The following is a 25,238-nucleotide window of genomic DNA, read 5'->3' on the forward strand; positions in this document are numbered from 1 at the left end:
TTATTTTCCAACATCTGCGCCAGATGTTCCGACCAATGAGAGCTCGAGCTGCTCCCACTGAGAGCCTGGCAGGAGGCGGAGGGAGGAACGCAGAGAGAGAGAGATGCTTCTGATGACTGTCAAACCGCGATTACACGAATATGATGTTTTAATGTAAAATTCACGTGAATTAGATGCAACATGGCCACTGCGGTTGTAATCGTATGGCTATCTATGGGTACGTATCGATTTATAATGAAAATGGGTCGATATGTGTGTACGGTTTGCTTTTTTTATGCAATATGTATAATGTTGTTAGCTAGCATGCTAGCTGCTGCACTGGTGTGGTTTTCATTTTTTCCCAACTGCGAGCCATGGAAAAAATGACCGAGCTACTATAGCGTTAGCTTGTTCCGTTATTTTGGTGGAAGGTGGCTCAGATGTACACGAATATATGACTACTAATTAGGTTTGAGGACTTAAATGACAAATAATAACGCTTGTCTTTATTCCTGTAGCCTAGGGTATTTTGAGTAGCCTGTTCCTCAACATTCATATGACCATCATCCACTTATTTGAAGGCTAGGTGTTATAATTAATTACGTTAGGTATAAACATTACCCTCCATACAGTAGGAGTATGTATAGTCAGAATGCCTCTAGTGAGTTTAATAATACAACATTATGTGTTATTGATTAAATCATGCATGCATGACACCTATCCAAAGCCACAAATAGGTACTGTAGGCCTCTAGTGTCAAGTAATCTAGTAAGTTACAAGTAGTGTTCTGGTCCCTGGCCCTGCATAATTGTAGCCTATTGGCATATTATGAACCGTATCTACCGTATCTACACTTTCTCTAGTATCAAATGTAATACATATTCCTATTACCAGAAACAAAGATGTAATTGCATTGAATTCCAATTGAGTAGCCTAGACAATAGACATTTGTATCACTGTTTGAAATGAGGTTCTAATGAGCCTACATATCACTGTTGTTTTTGTTTGTTCGTCCAAAAGTTTACATTGTGCATTCTTCTGGTGTCATACCTGAGGATGTGTTTGGGAGAATTAGCCAAGTCCAGCATTATATGGGGGGCTTGAAGCAGAGAGCTACCGTGCAAAGGGACGGTAAGTGGGCGTGTGTGCAGTGGTGCACATCTTGTGTGACCCTTGACCCCTCCCCTTGTCGTAACATGGGTCATGCTCAAGTAGTTCCCCATTAATAGAGGCATTCGCCTCCAGTGTAACTTAACTCTTTCTTCTTCTAAAATTCTTAAAATCTCTGATCTACAGTTTTCACTTTGGCTTATTGCTACTTCAATCTAACCATGGTTGCTACTCTGGCGGTATAAAGTCAGGCTACTGTGCAAGCAAGGCCTTTACTTAGTTAGGCTTAAATCCTCAGTGGACACTGATAAATGTTTAACTTTTTTTCTCTCTCACTTAGATGGTGAACATAAACCCATAATAAATGATGACAATAATGGCATTAAAACCTTTAGGCCTATGTGATACACAAAGATAATATCTAATATCATGGTACATGCCTACCTCCGTGTGTAACAGTTCTACTCCAGGCTCAGTCAGTACTGTTGGCAAATCCGGTGTTGACTGCTGCCTAGTCACAGCAGGCACAGAGCAGTTTCACTTCCAGCTACAGTAGGATCACAGAGAGACTAAAGGCTAGATCGAGGCTCATAACATTACCATAAGACTTTGCACATGCATTCCTCCTGACCGGAAAGAGAAGGGCCACAGAGCTGATTCAACAGAACTAGACAACATGCCTGTCTAGCCATGGAAGGGACAAGGTAGTTTGTTTCTGACTGTGGCCAATGATATTATTAAAGGACCACTCCTGAGGCGCTGGCCTGTCCAAGGTCTTCCCATGTACACATAAAAATGGGTTATCCATTCCTAATGCAAGGCCTGTTCTGCTGAAAAGGAACATGCCAAGCGAAGGTGTGTGTGTGTGTGTGTGTGTGTGTGTGTGTGTGTGCATGTGAGTGTGTGTGTGTGTGTGTGTGTGTGTGTTTGTGTGTGAGAGAGCGAGTGAGTGAGAGACAGAGAGAGTGAGAGAGAAAGAAAGAAAGAGAGCGTGTGTATACTGTGTGTTAGTGGAAGATCCTGTAGGATTAGCCTCTGGTTAAGAGGCTGGTTTTAACATTAACCATTAATTGGTGACGTATTAGAGGAGGCGGTTCATCATCTGGAGAAGGCCTGGCTGTGCATAGAGACAGCCTGGTATAAGCACAGGTCTGATGCTATTATCACACCCTCTCTATAGCTTAGCCAGTGATCTCTGCTTTGGCTTCCTGATTAAATCCTCCGAAGGGATAGACTGTGGTGAAAAGGAGAGGACCATCTGGGCTGTCACATCTGTGGACGTGTGTTGATAAACCACATGAAGGGCTTCTGAAGAGAATGGTCATAAAACTTGACCTTGGCCTTTGTGATTATGTTGATTGTACAATCAACTGTGCTTGAATGAATGAAAATAGGGTCAGTGAAAAAGCTTGATCAGTGTGCTAAAAATGGAGCCGGCTGTTTTGGAATCTAGGATAAAAGATCACCTAGCCTGATTGCAGTCGCAGTGGCAGCAGCCCTGGTCTGTGGATTAGTCACACTCTACTGGAGCCAACTGTGCAATTATTTTACAAAAATCATTTGAAAGGCCTTGGCCTCAATATTTACTTCAGCTAAAGAGAGGTGTGCATCACTCAGACCATGTCCAAAGACCTAGCGGTAATTTGTTGTCCCAGGCCTAGCGGTAATTTGTTGTCCCAAGTGCATCTGACATGAGAAGCGAAAACAACTTTGCACCAATATATGTTCAGAGGGTTGGCAAGGGGAATGGGACAAATATCCATTCCACGTTCAATAATTACCAACCGGTGAAAATAAATCCTATTAGGTCATAGCAGTTGTCAAGGACAATCCCTCATACCACCAGTGCATTCTCTACAAAATATATTCCCTAAAACATTAGGCTAATACTAAATAGGGTATAAATTCAAGAGAATATCTTAAACATTGTATACTGTACAGATTACAGGAAAATATGCATTCCTACTTCATATAAAACACGTTTGGCATGTATTCTATATATTTTTTTTACTTTGTAGAAGGAAATTGTGCAGTGCTTTTTTACGGAAGCAAATTAGGGCCCATGGTATTTTATAGGCTACATCCATACAGTCATGTTCGTTCATCTCATGTTTTGTGACCAAGTCCACTGTTATTTTTTATGTTGTTTCAGGGATCGTAGGTCTGAGAGGTTTACTCCTGAAACCATTTTGTAATCAGTTTCATAGGGCTTTTGATGTGGCTTTTTTCTACTGTGCTGAATACTGTCGCTAACTCAATATATAGGCCTATGTATTGTAATTCCTGCTGTAAGAGTGTGAGTGATTTAACCCTTTCTGTGGACTCCTGCTGTGTTATATTTATTTGTATATTCTATTTGCACATATAAATAAATGACCAAACAGTGAAAGAATAAAATGGATAGAAAGTGCAGGTGAGGTAGGAAACTTGTTTAGGGCTAAAACCTCACTATAACTTAAAGATTTCAAACATACTGAAAAAATAAAGAAACGTAGGTTTATGTGTCATGATGATGATCATGATGATAAATAAGCCTACGTTTTCCTGTTAGGACCCCTTCCCAGCTCTCCTACGCCTTTGCTGCTTAACCAAGTATTTTTGTCTGGAGAACTAGAACAGTGGAGTTCTCTGAGACTCTGTACTGCAGCTCTCCCCCTCCTTCCCAGCACACTCACTCTCCCATGGTGATTAAACATTGAACTACCACCCACTGGAGGAGAGAGGGGGGGGGGGAAGAAAAAGAAAAACGCCCTGTGAAACCAGAGAAGAGGAGGCAGAGGAGGAGGAGAAGGAGGAGGAGGAGGAGGCGAGAGTTATAGGCTCATAACACCTCCAGCTCTATCTTGCCGAAACCATCTTAAGAGCTGCCATTTTGACACTGCAACACACGATGAATAGAGACTTAGTGTGTGTTTGTGAGTGTGTGTGTGTGTGTGAGAGTGTGTTTGTGTTTGAAACAGAGTGGGACTAAACCGAGGGCTGTGGTATAATGAGGGAAGGAGACAGAGAAGAATAGCAGCCCAGGAATGTTTTTCCTAAGAGTGGGAATGACTCACAACACTGCTGCTTGTACTGACTGCAGCTACATCCTTGCTGCTGTTGACACCAGGCAGCTTCTGTTCTAGCCTACTGACTCTGTGCCTTGATATCGTAAGCGCCCTAGCTCTTAACAACAAACACCTATTTACCTATAGACTTAAGCCTGGGTGCTTGTCTGTCTCTGCATTCAACTAGGCTATATTATATTGTTGTCTTGTTTGGCAATAGGCCTACTATAACAAAGTCAACTGTAGTAGAAAGTTTCTTGCACATAGGCAAAATGACTTACTGCATTTTTGCCATGGTCACATTTTTTCAACATACCAGCGTAGAGGTACAGGACATTATCTTACTGTCCTTACCTTCATGGTCACCCCTAAATGGCCATTCTATCCCTCCTGATTCCAGCTGGCAGGGCAGTAATGATGAACTCACACACACACACACAGTGTCAGTTAATTACCTTTCTGTCCTTCCTCTGTGCTCCAGTGGTCACCATCGTGTCGAGGTCGCATGCGGACCGTAATGTCTACCCGTCTGCTGGTGTGCTGTTTGTCCATGTGCTGGAGAGGGAGTACTTCAAAGGGGAGTTTCCTCCATTTCCAAAGCCAGGTATGCCCTTTGTAATTTATAAATTAATTTATAATTAATAATTTTGCCATTTAGCAGACGCTTTTATCCAAAGCGACTTACAATTACGAATTACAGGGACATTCCCCCTGGAGTAACTGAGGGCTAAGTGCCTTACCCAAGGGCACACTAGCAGTGGTGTGGCTTCAGGCGGGATTTGAACTCACAACCTTCCGATCACAAGTCCAACTCACTATCCACTAGACCACCACTACCCCCCTGATTGTATATCAATCTATTCAGTGATAACTACGGTACTTCACTTAAGCAACAACAATAAATTGGACACACTAATATCACTGGGTCACTGTTTGATAATAACAAGTTAATAGACATTAAAGGTGTACTCAGTGATATGATTCAGATACACCCAAGCAAGACGTTTCACTCAGCGATTCCGTTGGTGCATGAGCACGGCAGTGCAACATCATAAGCGCGTGACAAAAAGGCTGCTGAGTGAATTGTCTCGCTTAACACCAACGGTAGTCACCCGGTTATTTCGTGGCTACTTCAACTTGTCAATCATTTTAAAAATCCTCCTCACAGGTGATTCCAGCAATGATCCCATCACCTTTAACACTAACCTGATGGGCTACCCAGACAGACCTGGCTGGCTACGCTACATCCAGAGGACCCCTCACAGCGATGGGGTTCTGTACGGTTCCCCTACAGCTGGACATGTGGGCAAGCCCACCATTATTGAGGTGTGTTTGTCTCTGTACAGATGATTGCAAGGAATGTTTATACCCTATCAAATGTTTTGCTTTTTAGGGGATATAGGCCTATAAGAGTATGCCGGCAACTGCTCCATGCTGTACAGAAAAATGCGAACGAAATACAATGTTAAGCAACGAAATTCAATGTCCAGAGTATGTGTCCATAAATCAATCAATACCGGTACTCTACTTTATTGTCCAGCTTTGGAATTGAGTTCCGGAGCCAGTCAAGGAATAGGCAATGAGATTTGTTTCTTTGCTTATCTAATAGATGTCACATGGTTCATTGTAAAGCTTTTAGAATCACCAGGGTCTGTAAGATATTACGAAGGCTTAAATTCCACTATGTTTTTCCAGCTTCTCCCTAAGCTAGCATTTCCCTAAAAGGCTTTATTTAAGTTCCACGTAGGCTTGTGGTGCTCCAATTCCGCCTATGGTATACATGTATGGTATCTGGCTGAGACCTCCCCAGCGAGCCTGGCCCGCCATCTAAGCTGCATTGATCTAGGCTTAAACTTTCACCCCTATGTGTTCCAGATTACAGCCTATAACAGACGCACTTTCGAAACAGCCCGGCACGTCTTGGTCGTAAACATCATGTCCACTGAAGGTAAGAGGAGTCAGAGGAAAGCTGAGAATGAATTCTTTGAAACAGTCTTAAGTAACTTTCTCTCCATGTTACCAATTTAGTCTGCAGTGCACCAACGTGAAAGTGCACATTTGGTATCCACCACATTGCTTTCTGGGTTTTTCTACTGTATATGTAAATAATTTAAATAATTTTGCCATTTAGCAGACGCCTTTATCCAAAGCGACTTACAATTACGAATTACAGGGACATTCCCCCTGGAGTAACTGAGGGCTAAGTGCCTTACTCAAGGGCACACTAGTAGTGGTGTGGCTTCAGGCGGGATTCGAACTCACAACCTTCCGATCACAAGTCCAACTCACTATCCACTAGACCACCACTACTCCACCACTACTCTGTGCTCTCAGGATGTGAGGAGGATGTGAGGAGAGGAAGTAGCTTTGTTCTATTGAGATCCTTGATGTGAAGATCGCAATGCTACCAATTCAAGGATGACTCAAACTAATGTTGATAGTCAAAGTCAGTGATATAAAGTATTTATTGATGAATAAAAATCAATGTGCCATTGTCTGCGTCCCAAAACTAGGTACCATTCAGTACCACATACAGCACTGTACATGCAATACACTATGGATTTTATTGGGTGGAAGCTGAGCAGATTTTGATGTCAGCAGCCATCTGGCCCAGAGCCCCAGTCCCAACAGATGTGACACATTATTTCACATGGGTGTTAGTCAGCGATGCACCAAGACCACCATATCCCTGTATTTATACTGGTTCTATGAAGTACTTAGGATTCTATATGTGACTCAATGAGTGAATGTGATTGTGGTCTCAGTCAGATTTAGGCCACTGAAATGCAAACTTGATAACTTGGTTTGGATTTGAACAATGATGGAACAATGATTTGAGTAAGTGAATCATCTATCATCATAGATTACTTTTCCTTTTGATGACGGATGGATAGATGATTCACTTACTTAGTCAAATGTATTTGTTGTAAGTCGCTTTGGATAAAGGCGTCTGCTAAATGCCAAAAATGTAATATTCTGGCCATAGTTTTAATGCCGTATGAGCTTTGGCAGTCAATCATATCTGACAGTACTCTTTACTGGTACTGTATCTCTGCTCCTCCTTACTCAATCATTGTGATGTAGAGGTCATGTATAATGTTGTTAATGATGGCTTTTCTCTCTCTCACCCCGCCCACCCCCACCTACACACACACACACACGACTTTCCTCCTTCTCTCAGAGTTCCCCCTGCCCTACCAGGCAGAGTTCTACATTAAGAACATGAACGTGGAGGAGATGTTGGCCAGCGAGGTCCTGGGGGACTTCCTGGGTGCGGTGAAGAACGTGTGGCAGCCGGAGCGCCTAAACGCCATCAACATCACCTCAGCGCTGGACAGGGGTGGTCGCGTGCCCCTGCCCATCAACAACCTCAAGGAGGGGTGAGGAATCCTTCTCAGCCCAGACAATAATTTAATTAAATTAATTTTGCCATTTAGCAGACGCTTTTATCCAAAGCGACTTACAATTACGAATTACAGGGACATTCCCCCTGGAGTAACTGAGGGCTAAGTGCCTTACCCAAGGGCACACTAGTAGTGGTGTGGCTTCAGGCGGGATTTGAACTCACAACCTTCCGATCCAAGTCCAACTCACTATCCACTAGACCACCACTACCCACAGACAACAGAAAGGGACAGCACAAAACATGATTAGATACTGTATGAGGAATAATAGAGGTAGATGTTGAGGTAGATGGTAGATGGTAGGTGTAACACAATAACTGGATGGTTCATTACTCAAATATCACCACTGCGTTGTGCCCTGGAGCAAGGCACTTAATTAACCCCTAATTGCTCCAGGGGCACTGACTATGGCTGACTCTGTGCCTAGAGCAAAAAATACATTTCGATGTACTCTGTTCAATAACAAAAAGGTTGAATCTAATCTAATCTAATCTAAATATGAATGTATGGTAAAGAAGTAGTATGCAATTGTACTGTTTGTGGTTATCCAACACAAAGGAAACTCATTTCCATATGATCAATATTGCATCAGTTGCAACAGAAACATTCACTTCAAAGAGGCCTAACCTCTTACCTAACCCGTCTCAGATTTGTTCTGCTCATGTTATGTCCCACTGTAGCATCACATCATGCCGAGGTCTCATTTAATTGGTCGCTCTGAGAGTCTCATCCACAGTGCATAAAAGGAGAGCTCAGCTACTCAGTCATTGACAGTTTGTTTTGCCAATTGAGAGTTCCCAGATGAATAGCCGTAAGTTGTTCATAAAACATGCATGCCCTCATTTTGGAAGATGAAAGGTTCAAGAGGAGAACACGTCACAAAGACTCAGCAGGGGCAGAATGCTTTGACTCAGGAGCCTCAGCACACTCAAGGGCTTACACACCGGCAGTTCCGAACGCCGGTTCGCGTTCGCGAAACCTCCGAACGTTGGCGCTGTCTGGCGAACGATACACTGGTATGAACGCGGGCTCGTTCGCCAGACATCGCCAACGTTCGGAGGTTTCGTAACGCGAACGCGAACCGGCGTTCGGAACTGCCGGTGTGAAAGCCCTAACAGACAGGAGTGTGTGTGTGTGTGTGTGTGTGTGTGTGTGTGTGTTTGAGCGTGGTGCGTGCGTGTATATGAAATGCATGTGTCCTTTCTTTCCCCAGTGTGTATGTGATGGTGGGTGCAGACGTGCAGTTCTCATCGTGCCTGCGTGAGGTGGAGAACCCCCACAACCAGCTCCGCTGCAGCCAGGAGATGGAGCCCGTCATCAGCTGTGACAAGAAGTTCAGGGCCCAGTTTGACATCGACTGGTGCAAGATCTCTCTGGTGGGGCCTAGTCTCGAAACCCATAGCCACCAAACCATGCCATAGGTTTGAAGGGATCAATCACATTCAGATTCTGAAACTTTAGAGGAGGATCCATTTGCAAAACTATATAGAGCAGCATCATGTGTCATGTTGAATCACATTTTGTGCTGTAGTAGAATGAAACTCAACAGGAGTCGTGAGATACTTTGGGCTGTACTTACTAGCACAAGATGAAATCACTTAGTCTCTCCATCTGAAGAAGACCACCAAGCTTATGTATCAACGTACCTTCAGACAGCCTTCTCTTTGCATCTCTATGAGTGAGTTTCATGACGCTTGTGGTCTGAACTTGTATGTACTGTAGTGGTGGGCAGATTTGGAGTGTTTGAGTGTTCTGAAGTGCAGTGCTATAGTGTTGGCTGTTCAGTCATGATATTTAGACACTGTCGATGGGAGAAGTTAAGATATTCTGGAAACGCAGCTGGTCATAAGCATTACATTGTATGGTCCATATACTGTATGTTATCCATGCATTTACTGATTTTATTTCTCATATTATATCTCTAATGTTATTGATTCCTATCTCCGAAAAGTTAATCAATCTGTACTCATTAACCATGTGCCTTTCATCTCCAGGTTGACATCACTAAGGTTATCATGATACAGGGCAACCGTCAGGACCCAGGCAACGGGGTGTTGCCTGACATCGGGGACTACGACCCCCCCTCTGAATCACTGAAAAGCAGGGACTTTTTTGCTGACTTCCTGATCACACTGGCGGTCCCCTCGGCCGTCGCCCTGGTCCTCTTCGTTATCCTGGGTTACTCCATGTGCTGCCGGAGGGAAGGGGTGTAAGTCTGCTTTGACTTTTGACAGACAGAGACAAACACACACAGACACACACCACAAATCACACTAAAACACACCGATATGTATATAGAATTGAGTTGAGGGAATTATGTGTTGTGTTGTGTTTTGTAGTGTAGTTGTAGGACTGAAATTGTATGTACTGTAGGGGAGGGCAGATTTGGAGTGTTTGAGTGTTCTGAAGTGCAGTGCTATAGAGTGTTGCTGAGTTGGCTGTTCTGTCATGATATTTAGACACTGTCGATGGGAGAAGTTAGGATATTCTGGAAACGCAGCTTGTCATAACCATTCAATTTTATGGTCCATATACTGTATGTTATTCATGCATTTACTGATTTTATTTCTCATATTCACTGCATTTTGATGGTCATCAGCATAATCATTGCATAGAAGTCAATCAACCATCATATTGCCTCCCCAACTCCTTCGTCACCCTCATCTACAGGCTGGGAGAGACTCTACCCACCTACCTACCTACCATCCCTACATTATGCCCCCCCATTTTCCATCCTACCTCACTGGCTTTCCATTGGATCATGTGTGGATGTCTCTTAACTATTAATATTAGTATTTAATTCATTAATTTTGTTTTGTTTCTAGGGATAAAAGAAACATGCAAACACCAGAGTAAGTGTTTTTCCTCTCCTGTGTTTTTCTTTTCTTTTGGTTTGATACTTTTGGTTCCCCTTTTTTAGTTTGGATCTGTTTTTCCCCCTCTTTTGCACTTTCACCTTTTACATTGTCTCCTCATTGGTGGCATTCTCATTCCATCCATACTGTCATCTGTGTGTTCACATCCTTTCATCCTATGAGCTGCTCAAAGCTGTAGGGATGGTGTTAGATTGGCTGGCTGGTTGGCATGGGGATGACCACTAGGGGAATCCTAGGAGTAGGTGGAAGTTGTCCCTAACCTACTGATCAGATGATATGTTTCCATCAAATTGTTACGGTTAGGAACGGGGTACGGGTAATATTCTAGATCAGTTTTTATGGGCAACTTCTACCTTGAGCAGGGAAACCTTAGACCAGCTTTGTTTAGAGGAACAAATACAAGAACATACCAGGGAGATTCATCTTTTTACCAAGTAGTTGATAGTCAGCAGACGAAAATCCCCAAATAAAAGCAACAACGTGAAACAAATTCTGTAGGTTGATTTTCTTGCTTAAACAAAAGCAAACATTTCTCTGCTGTGTAATGTATTATGTTTGGTACAAACATGTATGTATGTGTATACACTACACAACTGAGTCTGCGTTGGCTGAGATGAATGAGAGCTCAGATGTATGTTTTGGATCTTCCCTTCCTCCCAGTATCCAGCTGGTCCACCATAGTTCCATCCAGAAGTCCACCAAGGAGCTGCGGAGCATGTCGAAGAACCGGGAGATCTCCTGGCCTCTCTCCACCCTGCCCGTCTTCAACCCCGTCAGTGGGGAGGTGGTGCCCCCCATCCACCCAGACAACTACGAAACCACCAGCATGCCCCTGATGCAGACACAGACGTGAGTGTAACACCTATACACACAGACACACACACAGACAGACACACACACACACACACACACACACACACACACACACACACACACACACACACACACACATATTAGAACAAAGCTATTTTAGTTCGATGTTGTCATGAGGGATACCCTGTTTACAGCTACAGCAATGGGAAATCTGTCAAATCTCTTAGAGGGCTTAAAGCTGTCCCATGATTCTAGTAATTGGCTTGGAGCTCAGGAAAATGTTGAGATTATGACCATGGCTACAGTTTTCAAAGTAAAGTGTTCTCCTATAATAGCAGATCAAACCTATTATATATCCATGATTTATGATGTGTTTTGATTTCAGAAACCTGCAAAACCAGATTCAGATACCACAGCAACAGCCATCAGGTCAGTCTTGACTCCTGCTTTTTGATTGGTTTATTAGGGGTCTATGCCAGTAGGGCGTAGAACTCTATTGTTATTGTCAGGGTATTTATTATTATTATTATTGGTAAAATGCCGTTTCTAAATTAGGAATAAATAGGAAGTGGTGACCACTACCTCCAAATGTAATATTACCACCATTGCTCTAAACAGGGCGCTATAACAAGGGTTTGAAATTGCCAACTTTTAAACGCTATATCTTCCACACCCCCAAGTCAGTGGGGTCCAGTGTGGTAACTCTTTAATCTACACATGTAAAAGAGCATATATGCATTTACACCAATCACATAAAAGCTGATCAATCAAAGATGGTCTACCCTATCGCTATAAACCTGGTAGACATCTCCCAGGCTCACTCTTAAACCATTCTCAGACAGCCTTTTAATCCTGTGACCTTGCCATGAATTGCTGCATAAATTGCTGCATGCAGGTTTTATTATTATTATTATAGTAATCCCTGTCCCTCATTTATAAATTACATTTACATTTAAATATTTTAAGTTTAGCAGATGCTTTTATCCAAAGCGACGAAGTACATTTGTCCAAAGTAAGTGAATCATCTATCAGTCATCATAAGAAAAAAATAATAAAATATTTATTATTAACAGTTGAGAAAATGTACAGAGGGGCACTGTCTTCTCCTTCCACTTCTTTCACCATCACATCTTTTCTGCACCACCAGAACGCATGGGCAATGGAACTCAATAAATGCCATTGCACAACCGTGAACTTCAAAAATGAACATTGTATTTTATAACATACAGTATATGGCTTGCTATGATAATAATAATAATAATAATAATTCATTAAATGTATATAGTGCTTTTCCGAGGCTCAAAGACTCTGACAATATGGGAGAAACGGAAAACACAGAAACAACAAGCAACAGATAACATGGGCACATAGAACACAGAGTTAACGAACGGGGAGGGGCGGGGGTGGTAGGGACAGGGGAGATGGGTAGCGGTAGGGGAGGCTGTATGCATGTCAGGGGGGGAGTTGGGGTGGCAGGGTTAGGGGAGATGGGTAGGGGTTGGGGAGGTTGTATGCGTGTCCAGGGGGGGGGGGGGGGGGGCAGGGTTGGGGGAGATGGCTAGGGGTAGGGGAGGCTGTATGATAACATCTTTAATCCTGATTTCAATGATTTTCTTCACATGTTTCTTTTTTTCCCAACAAAATGTATTCCTATTAATACTACCTGTAGTGACACTCTTGCTAGAGTTTGGCTCCTCCTTGTGTTTATGAACTGCAAGAGGTTGCTTCTCTAACTCACTGCTCTGTTTGTTGATTTACTGCTAACAAAGGAGATCATTATGTAATGTCGACATTTCGAAGGCTGGAGGCAAGTATAATGGTCTGCTTTTGGTCTTGTATTTCATACAGTCCTCCATGAGATAAATAATTCATGTGATATTACTGATTAAAGGCTCAACATGCTTTTGATTCAACAGCAGCTCTTAATCAACCCTGTGAATTGTTCCAATATGATGCAACACTTATATTTTAGATCTTCTCCGCTCTAGGTAAATGGTATTCCTGAGGAGAGAAAGGTGGCTGAAGCACTGAACTTGTGACAAGAAACCAAGTGTTGGAGCTGCTTTGTCTCTGTCCCTTTAAACCATGTTTTATTATGTCTTTGCCAATCTGCATGACCCAGCAGTACCTTTATACTCTATGCTTCAGTGTCTATGTGCACTTGTGAGGGAGTGTTACTGGGTAAATGTGGAGTAGATGTGTGTGTGTGCTGTATGAGACTTGTCATTAATAACAAATGCTATGCCCATAGAATATTTTCTTAATAGTTTGTGTCAAATGTTCTGATGTAATATGATGGTTAATGATATCATGCTTGTATTTGTACTTGCCTTGCACAATTGTCTTATTTGAAGGATAGAGTGATATGGAAGAGCTTTATGTGTCCTGTCTGATTATGTATGAGCAACTCCTTATGTTCTGTCACATCATAACAGTAAAGACATGTTGGGTTAATTTGCTGTCTGTCCTCACTTGAGTTCAACAAAAAGTCTTGTTATTTCACCGAGATACCAAAAAAAGCATTCCAAGTTTTTGACCAGCAAATGAAAGTCAGACGACACATTTTTATGAAGGTATTTATTATTAACAATAAATGTACAACAGAATAAAGGCATTTATAAATAAAAATGTATACATTTCACATTTTTATGACATCAAAATTATTCACATAAAACATCTAAATTGTGTGGGGTATGACTTGTTGTTTCTTCTTTAAATATGACCAAAATCTAATTTATTAAATCAATAAAAGTACCAATTCAGGATCAGATCAGTAATTCATGTTAACTAGACAACAGTAATAAAGCCTATAAGGTAAACAAACATTTCACACTGAAATTGTTTTTTTTGTCCAGATCAGTACAATGTATAGCCTGTAAATAACTTACAGCTACTTGTGGCTTTCACTTTAGTCTGTGAGCCTCTAAACCTGCAATAGCTCATTGGAATACAATGGGAGTTATTGGCAAAGTAGTAAATATCCAATGTTTAAATCACCTCCTTTCAATGATAGAAACAAAGGGAAATTCTGAAATGACACCATCCATTTACTGACTGATGCTTTGTCAATCCAATATCTGTTTGTATCACCTTGATATTCACGCAACCAAGTCATCAGACCAATGTGTGTCATCATCGTGGGGCCATCATCAATTTGATAAGCAGAAGCTAATTTAACCTGTAGAGAAACAACAAAACCCCAGTCTGTTATCTTTCATGGCACAAAAAAAATTACAGATTAAATTAAAATGCGATAAAACTCAAAATCACACTACTTTTGCAGTTTTCTCAACGTACACTTACAATATTTGCAAAGTTGCCATAACATCTAGCTTAAGCAGTTGAATTATATGTTTTGAAGGGTGTAGAATATGGGCACAAACAAATCAATGTTGTCAACAATTGGATATAAAGTGATTAATATAAAGTTACCTCAATCTGTAAGATTCTGACCATCGTACTTATTCACCTTAAATGGTGAGATACTAAATGAAGTAGATACACAAAAAAAACATCGTTTTTCACATTGTCATTTCAAATACACCAAGTGCTAAACCTTTTGTGTAAAACTTAAAATGGCTGAAAAAACACAATAAAACACACAACTCATTGGTCGTCATCATGGCCAAAATGTCCATTCGAGTCAACATGAAATACTGTTTTATTCATTAGCAATTCTTTCACTTTCTTTTCAATATCCCTTCATCAAGTATCACAAAGTGGCACTGACGCTATGTGGCAGCTGACGAGGAAGTTGTAAATGTGATGGGCATTCAATTAGGTTTCATTACTCATTTGTAATTAATTTATCCAATCATCCATTCATAAACAGTGGTCTAGTACATGAAAGTTGCAATTGTTAGCTGTGGTATCCTACCACAATACAGTGCATTGTTGGTTATAGCTCTTGGAGGCCTGTCTTGGAGAATACTGAATGAACATACTACTACACCTCCCCAACCATATCAAATCCTCGTATCCTCATTAATCCACCTCTCCTACCGGAAAAGTTTCTTTAATTAAGACCAACGATCTTAACAATGTGTTTTAAAGAGACTGCCAGTGTGATAGAATAGTTTGTGACTTGAGACACCTGAATGTGTACTGACAGACACACTCGCAGGAGTGGTTGTTAAGCCTAAAAACAGCCGGCTCATTTCAGAATGCAAATGTTTTTCAACAAACTTTCAAAGTGCATCTTTCTGCATTGCCGGACAAGGTTATTATCGTCAATGAGGAAGTGAGATAGGAAAAAGCTTCTGCAATACTTCATTCATGAACGGCAGTCATGGGCACAAATACAAAAATGAGAAGAGAGAACAAACAAGCCAAAACAAATTAAAGAAACCCTGTATAAAATATAAGCTTAATTTAAATCATTAAATACTGTACATAAAACATAGACTAGGTGACCACCGCACCCTTAAGTACAAGGCAAACATCCTTCTGAACATTTCCAAGCACTGCTCCTGGAGAAGTGAGGCCTCCTCGGGCTGCCACGTCCTCTTCAGTGTAAGACTTTCACCCCAGTAGTCAGAGCAGTCAGAGCAGTCAGTCAGTCAGTCAGTCAGTCAGTGAGACTGCCTCTCCGCCTCCGCCCCGGCCCTATGTCTGTTCACCCGGGGGTCCGGGCTGATCAGTCCACATCTCTCCGACACGTCTGTCTGGCCCCTCCCTCAGTGGCCTCCCTGTTCCTCACTGTTCCTGGAGAGCAGCAGTACGGCCAGGGTGAGGACCCCCGCCACCGCAAGTCTCTTCAGCAAGGCCCCCCCCTCCTTGGGGATGGCCACCTGGGCCAGGTCATTGGTGATCTGGGAGATCTCGTGGGCCACACAGACGAAGATAAAGGTGCTGATGATGATGTTGAGAGAGGGGTTGCCTGGGATCAGCACCAGGATGCCTTTGGTGTCGGCAGCCAGCCAGATGTGGTACTGGCAGATGAACAGCTAAGGAATGGAAAGACAGACGGAGAGAGAGAGAGGGGGGGGGTGCTGATCAGGGAGGAGAGTGGAAGTGTGTGTGGTGAATAGGTCAATAGGTGTGTGTGGTGAATAGGTGTGTGTGGTGAATAGGAAGTGTGTGTGGTGAATAGTATGTGCTATTTAAACACATACTTGTAACTGATACTTCACACCCTGTGGTTGTAACTTAGCATGCAGAAATCAAAACATCGGACTGCCATTCTGACAGTGAAATCATTTACATGTTATTTGTTGAGCATGCGTTGTTACCCCCTGCCAGACTGCATATGCCTTACCTCTAAAGAGATTTTTCCAAACCATGCGAAGAATGAGCTATATAAAGACCGGGCGTATCCAGGAATGTTTCTGATTAGAATGAAGGCCAGGATCTGCAGGTAGAACAGCATTCTAAGTCAACGCATCATGGCAAGTGTGAAGCGTGTGACACTTACATTGACATTGTTATATTTGGCATTTAGCAGGCGCCTTTATCCAAAGCAACTTACAATCAATACATTTGTCTAAGTAAATGAACCATCTATCTATCTATCAGTCATCATAAGAAAAATGTATCTATGCTAGGACTAGGGGGCTATGAAGGGGCAGGGGACTAGGGGCAGTTTTATTCTTTTATTTACATTTTATTTATTCATTTGTAGAGAAACTGTACAGGGGGGATGATGAGGTCTTTAAGATGCAACCTGAAGACATGGATCTTCAATCTACGGTGGGAAAGTGACAAGTATGTTTTCCTGTTAAGGAAGAGCACTCCCATATCATTATAACTGAAGAGACCAACAATAACCAAGGTCCAGCTATGCTAGACATACGGACCGAGAGAGAGAGAACGAGAGAGAGAGAGAGAGCGACATAACGGACCTGGACCACTGAAATATAAGGATGCATCTCGTTGCACTCGGTCTTGTTTTTACAGCTGCTGGCCCATATGGAGTATGTCTGAAACAGAGCGAGACAGGAGTGGTTAGTTAGCGAATCAGTCAGTACTGTTTAAATTGCTGGCCTTTTCGTTTCTTCTTCGTGAATAGTAACATCCCACGTCACTTGTGATAACCACTCACTATGAACGACACCACAGAGATGAAGAGCAGGACATTGGAGATCCTGTTGGAGAAGAGAGGCTCCCCTTTCCCCTCTGAAAGGGCCTGATACTTCTGGAGCACCAGGTAGACAAAGGCAAACAGCATACCGTGGATCACAGCCTGCAAGCCAAACACACAGCACCACATTGAACAACGAATTGAACAAAATTGAATTGTTGTCATCGTCGTGACTCAAAAGAGTGTGCATGCAAAGTGTCCGACTTACAAAACGATCCAGCTTCCACCGAAACCACCATTCGTGAATGCTTCCATGTAGCTCAAAGAGCGTTGATATGGGCCACACAGAGAAGATCTTCTCAAACAAACCCTAGAATACACAGAAGCAGTTACCTGTAGCCATAACATGTACCTGTTCTGGTTATACCAATCCTGACAACTCCTCAGCTCCTGGGCACAGCTCCTGAGCACATACACCTGATAATAAACTCACCTGTGAATATGCAAAGAAGCATATAAACAGCATCAGGCCCAGCAGCTTCATCAACAGTCCCAGGTGCCACATCCCACTACCTGTTCAGAGACAAAACAACAAACATTCATCATTCATCAGTTTGCTATTCACCTTCTGTTATCCATTTAACCGTTATCAGGCAAGATATGTCATTAAGAAAAGTGTCTTGAATTTGAAATGATCATATCATGCATCAACTGCTTTAATCCAAATAGTTAGGATGTCAAAACAGTATGGCGGTCCAGAGTCCTGAAACTCTGATCATCTCTACAAGAAGTTGTACTACCACTGAAAGTACTGACCATTGGCTAACTTTTGGAGTATCTGGGGCCAAATGGCCATTGTTGCGTAGATAACGACGAACCAGAAGGTGACCAGAGGTACGAAGTAGTAGAACTGGTAGGGCCTGTCCATCACCAGGCACAGCACTACCACCAGGAAGTTGAGCCGGAACAGGACCTGGAGCAGACAGGATGTAGCTAATTCAAACAATCTGTTGCTGTGTGGCAAGGCAAGTTTATTTGTATAGCACATTTCATACAACAGGGGCAATTCAAAGTGCTTTACATGCATTATTTAAAAATACAGCAAGAGGAGCATAGTAAGAAAATAAAAATTACAATGAATAAAAGCAAATATAAGAAGTAAATAGATAACACATTTAATAAGAATGGAAAAAAGACAGAAGTGTTTGTGTTTAATCATAACTGATGCAAAACATTAAGGTTTTTAGCTTAGATTTAAATATTTTAATGATTTGGGCTTGTTTGATAGAATTGTGTTGACAACCGTGGGCCTGGTAGAGTGTGAAAATACATTATTTTATCAATATCAATACCTTTTATCAATACCAATAATTGGGCAATCTGGGATTCAAACCACAACAAGTGGTCACCCCGCCACTTTTTTTGGTAAACAGCTGAGGTATGGGGCTAGAGAAATGTAACCACTCTCAAATTCATAGATGGAGATAGAGGGATTTAAGGAGGACTGACGATCCCATGAGATCAATTATAAATAAAGTAAGATAGTAAAGTAATAACATTTACAAACAATTCAAGTAAAAAAAGCTTACATTTTTGGTTCCCATGGTGTAAGACAGTTGAACTAGACATTTATAAAGTTATATCCTTCAAGAATCAATGGCTCTATTTTATTTATTTATTAAGTCCAAAACAGGATTCAAACAAGGCTTTAAAGATCTAATCCAGTGGTTCTCAACCCTCTCCTCTGGGCGCCCCAGCCGCTCCACATATTTGATCTGTTCCACCACCAGCACAACTGATTCAACTAATCAAGTACAAACCATAATTGCTTTGTACTTGATTAGTTGAATCAGGTGAGCTGGTGGTGGAACAGATCAAATATGTGGTGCGGCTGGGGCGCCCCGAGGAGAGGGTTGAGAAACACTGAATTCTAATCTATACATACAGAAAAGAATATCTGTTTTGAATTGCCTCTATGGTTCTACACAGCGCTTGTGCATGTCATGCTCTCTCAGTCCTTTATCCTGTGTGTGCATTCTGGCACAAATCTCCCATTGACATCAATAAATGATTACCTGGCACACTCTGTATAGTCCAAAGTCCCCTTTGAGCCAGAAGAAGGAGAAGTGTCCGTATCCTGTCTGGAAGAGGTACGCCGCCACTAAGACCCGAACATGCATGTATACTGGGAGGAACTGAGAGGGAAAAGTCACTTTTAATATATGCCGGCCTTCGCTTTTGACATCAAAGGAAATTTCAATTCCCACCCTATTTCAAATGTACACCTTCAGCACTTTTAGCTCTTTAAGGGGTGCATTTATAAATGCAATCACCATGATAATTATGAATCCATGAAGAGAGAGTACCAAAAATAACTCACAGCACTGGCTCCAGAAAAGTGATATATGAGGATGACTAGCTGCATCCAGCCCTTCCATTCGTCTGTTTGCTCTCGGTTCAGCAACTTTGTCTGTGTGGAATCAAGAGAAATCAATTACATAGGAAATGGTAACTCTTGGATGAGCCGGGAAAAAGACCACATCTAACAGACAAAAGCCCCTCTCTCACCTCCTTGCTGTTCTCACAGTAGAATACCCCCAGGACAAACATGTAAATCAGCGGAATGAAGAAGGTGGAGTGCGTGTAGAACTTCTGCTCCTTCATGAACACGTCAGCGCGGTCACACAGGTAGAAATAGGCCATTATCAGGCCCATCCTACAGAGAGCCTGGAACGGGGCCTTTGGACCGAGCGGTGCCACCGCCGTGGCCGGCTTCTTCTCCTCGCCGCTCTCGATGTCAGGGATGGGCCGGCTCTTGCCGTGCCTGTTGTAGCCCAGGGCATGGAGCACCAGGAAAACCACAGCCGAGCCCAGGAAGACGCATGCTGTCAACTTCTGCAGGAGGCTGGGGGCCGGGAGGGACTGGCAGCAAGAGCCGTCAATTGGCTGCAGAACCTTGTTGCACACCGAGTTCATGAGGACCATGGCACCCTGATGGAGAATAGAGGAAAAGTATACTATTATAGAGGGCCCAATCCAGAGTCAAGAAATTTCGAACATAAAAATAAATAAAGGCTACATGAATAATTAGGTGATATAAAAACTAAGCTCTGTCCCTGGACCTATAGCGCATCCTTTGAAACTCTCCGATGCGCACCTGTCCCGGTTCCTGTGTGTACAATTCTAACCGCAACCTGACCCATCGGTTGTAGACTGCCTCACCTTCAGTGTTCTCCAGACAGTCCAGTCCTCACACTCAAACCAAATTGGCAATGAGGTAGACTATGGTTTACAATATTTATTTGTCAAGTGATATACTCGCCATGGGGCAGATTATGTTCAAGCACAAGGCCCAGCAAGTCAAAGTAAGCCTATAAGTAGATAACTAACAAGTAAAAAAAAACAAGTTATTCTGTGATGCTCGTTCACAAATTTGGGGGGGGAATTGCACACACCGTTCCTGAGACTGTACTTGTTATTTGGATCTAATTGTGTTGGCTGTACCTCATCACTGACAGCTGATGTGTAGTGAGCTTTCTGGGGCATAATGTGGGTACTTCACATTGGTAGTGATGAGGTGAGTTCTCCCCCATACAATGTAAGCGCTTTAGGTGTCTAGAAAGGCCCTATATAAATGCAATCAATAATTATTAATAAAGAAAAAAAAAACTATATTCTATGCACTTTTAACCCTGTAACCAAAGAGGCTGTTTCCATATGTGGAAGTCAGATGGGTGCATGAAAAATCTATCCTAAAGGACAATGACATGGATCACACAGATGTGCCAGACCACCTACCACATTCCTGGTGCTCTCTGGCAAGTGCAGGCCATCCGTTGACTGGGCGATGGTTTCCATGGCAGCCTGCCGTGAGGCACCCAGAAGCCTGACTCTGGCCTTGGAGTTTCTCTTGCTGTTGTTCAGAGCGCTGATGGCCGCCTCATTGTACAGGTTGATCTGCTCGTTAGTGATCATCTTCCTGTTTTCACTCAGCCCCTCCTCATAAACAGGGTCTGGAGAGAGAGAGAGAGAGAGAGAGAGAGAGAGAGAGAGAGAGAGAGAGAGAGAGAGAGAGAGAGAGAGAGAGAGAGACAGAGAGAGAGGACGAGAGACAAAGTGTCAGTTTCTTTAAGAATATAGAGGGAGATAATAAATTCCAAATGTTCATTCATTCATTATATCCCTTTCATCACAGCACAAATAGTTTCCTCTTGCCTGGCAACTGGGTAGAAAGCTAACCTTGTAAGACCCAGTAGACCTCTCCATCCTGGGCCAGCTGCTCTAGATGCCAGGCGATGGCTGTAACATTGGCTCTGTATTGTTGGAGTGTCTCGCTGCTGCCACTGTGCAACTTGATGGACCACTGTGGAGACGACAAAGACTTTGTTATAGGCAGGTGCAATGGTTCAGATTCTTTAATAAAGTGAGGGCTGAATAACTTGAGACTTGTACGCAGAGCATTTTGGCACAAATATTCTATTGACATCAATAAATGATTTACAAGCATCCGTAACTCACCGTGGCAGCTCCAATGATGACAACATCTGGTTTCACAGCAGGGTCCTGTAACAAAAAAAGAAAACAAATAGCGTGATTTGAATGGATGCAGCAAATGTATAATATGTGGGAATTCCCAATAAACTGTTGTTGTTCACAGGCACAGACATCAATGATAAAAGCTCCACTACAAATGGAAACTGTCTAACAGCATTTACACTGTAGCATAAAGTAACCTTGTACCCAGGCTATTGCTTATTGCCAGAAGTTGTATAAACAAAGATACTGTATACAATTGCTATGGTAGGTTCAAAATGATTCTGAGCAGCAATCTAAAGTTGCTCTGCTAGTTATGGCTCTCCTCACCTCTGTCCATGATGCCAAACGTTCCTTCATCGAGTTATTCACTTCTGGAAGCCACAGGAAGTCCTGTCCACAAACAGGAAGTAATCATTCTCAATTTGAGCAGGATATTGTAAAAAAATAAAATAAACATACAACTGATTGACTTGATAGAATCCAGATTTCTGAGTGAAATAAAAACAAGGGTACATAAGTGTGAGAGAAGACATCCATAAATAGCTCACCACTTTCACTGAGGAGCTTAGGTCCTCATATGGAATGTTCTCATGCTGGTGAAGATCAGAGGGAAAAAGTCAACAGGCATTTAGAGTACACCATTACAGTAATGACATGGAGTGCAATTATATGTTCGCAACATTTTTGAAATATCATGGACACATCAGTCACAAACCACACAGGCACTTAGCCTATTCGGTTGTTAAGTCTGACGTCAAACGTGACGTTTTGCAATTTCCGGGTCCAAACCAGAAATTCTCTGCACCAGAATACCAGTGTACTACAGCGGTAGAATGACAGTTTAATCGTTTTTTAGACTCGGATCTATTCATACAACAAGGGACACAGCACTTTCCCGTTTTCCCCATATTGTCAGGGTATTTGAGCCTCGGAAAAGCGCTATATAAATATAATTTATTATTATTATTATTGCGGCATTTCGAAGACAGCGCCTCAGCCAACTTTGGACCCGGAAACAAGTCACGACTTAACAATCGGATATCTGTTGAGGCAGGAATATAAACCATTCTTTTTGTCAGACTCACATACCTTGATTCCATCCTCTCTTTGTTCAGGGTCAATGATTTTGATGAATGAATAGAATAGCTGTCGGATTCTAGAATCACCAATGAATACTACTCTCTTCTCAGCAAGGCAGGACTGTGATTCACTGTCGGGCAAACATAATGAGTAATTAAACATCTTCTTACATTACATTTACATTTTGGGCATTTAGCAGACGCCTTATTCCAAAGCGATTTACAATCAATACATTTGACTAAGTTAGTGAATCATCAATCAACCAGTCGTAGCAGGAAAAGTTATCTAGCTCAGGCCAGCAGCCATTGGCAGTATATATATAGTAGCCTATATTTATATAAAATCCACTCACTGTGTGGATCAGATTGTCATTAGAAACTGAGCGAATGGAGAGGGAAATATCTGCTCAGGAATGCTACCCTGAGGCCTGGGGAGAGAAAACATCTGTAAAAACTGGTCCATACACTTTCTATAGACCAATTTTATAGTGTGACTTGGTGTATGTTGTATGTGTTAACCTGTCAGCCATTCAACTTTGACCCAGGCCTCAGGTAGCATTCCTGAGCAGTTCTTTTTCCCCCCTCTCCATTGGCTCAGTTTGTAGTGACAACTTGAGTCCACAGTGTGTATTTGCTTCATTTTCAAATGTGGAAGCCTACAAAAACAAAGATTTTAATTCAAAAATATCATTGAGGGGTTTTTCTGTAGATCAGTGTCAAACACACACACACACACACACACACACACACACACACACACACACACACACACACACACACACACACACACACTTTTAATTCACCCGACTGGTGTGACTCACATGCTTTTGTATTTGTGCATCATGCAGCCATACGGCTGCCATACGTTCTCCCCTAAGTACCGACCACTAGACAGCAGCCACTCACATGTGTCTCCACCTGGACAAGACAGAGAGAACATACCAGTGAGCCCAAACAAAACACTGCCATTAAACACGCACACACACACACACACACACACACACACACACACACACACACACACACACACACACACACACACACACACACACGCCTTTGTAGTATTCAATGGCTTTTCAACGTGGTTAGAAAATACAGCCGTGTACAATGCACAATACATGGTTCAGCTGGACAGGCTAGCTATGTACAAATGAAGTCATCAACATTTCAGCTCGAGCTTAAATCCCCAGTTTTACATCAGTGTTCAAGTTGAATAGACCCATCTGGCGATTAATATAACTGGCAACATACACAGATGAGGGTTGCAAAAAGAAGGCGTCTGGAGCACCAGTGTCAACGCCAGCTAGACAGCTGCTATCTGTGCACAGAGCCCAACTCTCCCCACGCCATTCATAAACAAAGCTCGCTGTATGCAAACCTTCAGGGAGGCGGATGTTTGCCAGATACACAATTCATAACTGCCATGCCCTGCTTGCCCTATTCATGAAACATACAACACACAATCAAACGTTAGCAAATGCAGTTTTGGCTATACAGCATCCTCACTTCTACTTTTAGGTATGTGATACGTAGCTCAGATAATAGGGAATCGCAAGCTGTAAACTGCGAATGCAAGAAGCGTGAACCTTTCACAATTGCAGCAGCATCACCAAATAATAGAGCGCTTGCAGCTGGTATACATGCATTGCAAACATTATTTGACGTGTCGAATTCAATACATCAATCAATCAATCCACATGCACGCATAGCAACACTTGTTACAATTAGACAGCGACATGAAAATGTTGCCGAGCGAGATTCTTGGCCAAAATGTTTATCCTATGCGAATCATAGGCACATAGGTCGGAACAATCCGGTGTAACGTTTGCTAAACTAGCCACGATGGATTGTTGTTTGGCACTACGATAACAAGCTAACGTTTGCGTAGTAGATTTTTGTCAAACTCTATATTCTACTCCGTTAGCTAGCTTAACCACCGCTAACACAGGGCTGCATCAGTGGCGTGTAGTGTTTAGCGAAATAATTGAGCAAGATCAATGGCCAGCCACTTACCTCCATAATATCGTGAAGCGGTGTGAAACACAGTGAGTAAAACGACGGCTACGAGGGATAACAGTTTGGCATTTTTAATGCTAAAATACTGGTTTATTTCGCGTTTGCCTAGGCTATAGGCCAGGACCGCCATCTTGGCTCCTCCATGACAACAAGCCGACAGACGGACGGACGCAGCGGAGTGGCCGGGAGCTGAGCCCCCCGTTGGCGGCGCGTCCACGCCCAGCGCAGCGGCGGGGCTCTCATGTGGTTGACGTTTTCCCAATGCTGCTCCCAGCGCCTGGGCTGCCTCATCTTTCACCTGCGTTTTGTCTATCACCATTACCGCAAAGTTATTAGAGCGAACTCAATAACCAATTTGT

At 42.6% G+C, this 25,238-nt stretch overlaps 2 protein-coding genes across 3 annotated transcripts; one reads left to right on the top strand and one right to left on the bottom strand.

Annotated features, from left to right (window-relative positions):
• The first annotated feature begins 155 nt into the window (after positions 1 to 155).
• On the top strand, positions 156 to 13,731 carry sgce (sarcoglycan, epsilon). 2 transcript variants are annotated; one of them, XM_080532461.1, is made up of 11 exons: positions 156 to 217; positions 4,618 to 4,740; positions 5,305 to 5,462; positions 6,012 to 6,084; positions 7,318 to 7,516; positions 8,754 to 8,916; positions 9,535 to 9,749; positions 10,366 to 10,392; positions 11,077 to 11,265; positions 11,615 to 11,658; positions 13,218 to 13,731. In XM_080532461.1, the coding sequence occupies exons 1-11, from the start codon at positions 181 to 183 to the stop codon at positions 13,232 to 13,234; spliced, it is 1,245 nt and encodes a 414-aa protein (XP_080388587.1). In that variant the 5' UTR covers positions 156 to 180; the 3' UTR covers positions 13,235 to 13,731. The 2 variants fall into 2 exon arrangements, with proteins under 2 accessions (XP_080388587.1, XP_080388588.1); XM_080532462.1 differs by having other exon boundaries at positions 11,098 to 11,265.
• Positions 13,732 to 13,848: 117 nt separating this feature from the next.
• On the bottom strand, positions 13,849 to 25,025 carry casd1 (CAS1 domain containing 1). Its single transcript, XM_080532460.1, has 18 exons — positions 24,877 to 25,025; positions 23,685 to 23,781; positions 22,874 to 22,994; positions 22,333 to 22,377; positions 22,112 to 22,174; positions 21,767 to 21,811; positions 21,488 to 21,611; positions 21,047 to 21,261; positions 19,817 to 20,239; positions 19,629 to 19,718; positions 19,324 to 19,443; positions 18,065 to 18,221; positions 17,742 to 17,821; positions 17,517 to 17,618; positions 17,270 to 17,410; positions 17,070 to 17,147; positions 16,487 to 16,579; positions 13,849 to 16,175 (listed from the first exon to the last, which is right to left on the bottom strand). The coding sequence occupies exons 1-18, from the start codon at positions 25,007 to 25,009 to the stop codon at positions 15,906 to 15,908; spliced, it is 2,397 nt and encodes a 798-aa protein (XP_080388586.1). The 5' UTR covers positions 25,010 to 25,025; the 3' UTR covers positions 13,849 to 15,905.
• Between the last annotated feature and the right edge of the window lie 213 nt (positions 25,026 to 25,238).

Source organism: Nansenia antarctica (assembly GCF_963989245.1).
Source record: "Nansenia antarctica genome assembly, chromosome: 5".
Taxonomy (NCBI): Eukaryota; Metazoa; Chordata; class Actinopteri; order Argentiniformes; family Microstomatidae; genus Nansenia; species Nansenia antarctica.